Raw genomic sequence first — 1,144 nt, forward strand, 5'->3', positions numbered from 1 at the left:
GGCTGCAGGGCAGGTGCTGCCGGTGCCAAAGCTGCCGAGGCAGGAAAAGCCTTGACCTGCTTGGCCAGAAGTTGCTGCTGAATGTGCTGCTGAGCAGCTTGCTGCAGTTTGCTGTATTTCTCCATTTCTTCGGGGGTAAAAGTGATGGGCTGGCTCTCGAGAGGTGCTAGAGAAGAGTCTTCTCCTCCTTCCCGATCACCTTCAATGCTCGGCTCCCCGCTCTGAGGCACGTAGCCAGGAAAGTGCTCGACATCTGGAACTAAGGGCATCATACTGGTTTCCACTGGGACAGGCTGGTTGCCCCCATCCATAGATTCCAGCCCATCACCATCGTTTGGATCGGAGAGGAAGTTGTGTGACATGACCAGATCTCCAGAACCGAAGCACTCGGGGAGCGCCGGTGCCTCGAGGGGAATGGACGGCATTTCCACGGCAGGTTCATCCCGTTTCTGCTCATCCAGAGGTTTGTCCTGAATTACCATCACCACTTCTTCCAGGAGAGGTTGACCAGCCAGCTGGGCCTCCTCAATGCCTTGGGAAACATCCTCAGAATCCGACAGCTCCTGCTCCTCACCCCTCTCCAAGCCAGACTCTTCGTATCTTTTGGCGTTTGGTTTTCGAACTGTTGGCAGTTTCCCAATTAAAGGGAGAACCGTTTTGTTGCCTAAGGAAGGAGGAAGTTTTGGACCAAAGTAGCCCTGGGGAGGATCTTTGAGCTTTATGCCCACCTTGTTTCCTCCTGCCAGCATCTCGTCAGCCACGCAGGGCTTCTTCTCAACCTTCCTGGATTGAATCTTTTCCAGGAGAAGTTTTGCAGTGACAGAGTTTCTCTCCTCTGGGCTGCAGTCGCCCTCTGAGGTCCGTGCCGTGCCAGAGCCGCTGCTGTTCTGGGAGCCAGATCCTTTCAGATCCTCTCCTTTCCCATCCTCTTTCTTCAGTGATGATCCTTCACTTCGACCTGTCCGGAAATAGTGAGGAGATTGTGAGCGATAGATTTTGGACCTGATGAAGTCTCTTCTCCCAGATCTCCTCTCTTCAGGGCTCTCGTGGCCTCGAGATCCCTTTCGTGAGAGGGATCTCTGGGAGTGGCTCCTGGTGCTGCGGCTGCGATCCCGGCTGTAGCTGCGGCTCCGCTTCCAGCTGC

The 1,144-nt window shown here is 55.0% G+C and overlaps 1 protein-coding gene across 1 annotated transcript in view; it reads right to left on the minus strand.

The window, feature by feature from the left end:
* GPATCH8 (G-patch domain containing 8) overlaps positions 1–1,144 on the minus strand; it is a 6,922-nt gene that overhangs the window by 489 nt on the left and 5,289 nt on the right. Inside the window, exon 5 of the mRNA XM_029086568.1 lies at positions 1–1,140. Coding sequence (XP_028942401.1) covers positions 1–1,140 — 1,140 coding nt within the window. The remainder of the gene's footprint in view (positions 1,141–1,144) is intronic.

This window comes from Antrostomus carolinensis, unplaced genomic scaffold, assembly GCF_000700745.2.
Source record: "Antrostomus carolinensis isolate BGI_N321 unplaced genomic scaffold, ASM70074v2 scaffold2248, whole genome shotgun sequence".
Taxonomy (NCBI): Eukaryota; Metazoa; Chordata; class Aves; order Caprimulgiformes; family Caprimulgidae; genus Antrostomus; species Antrostomus carolinensis.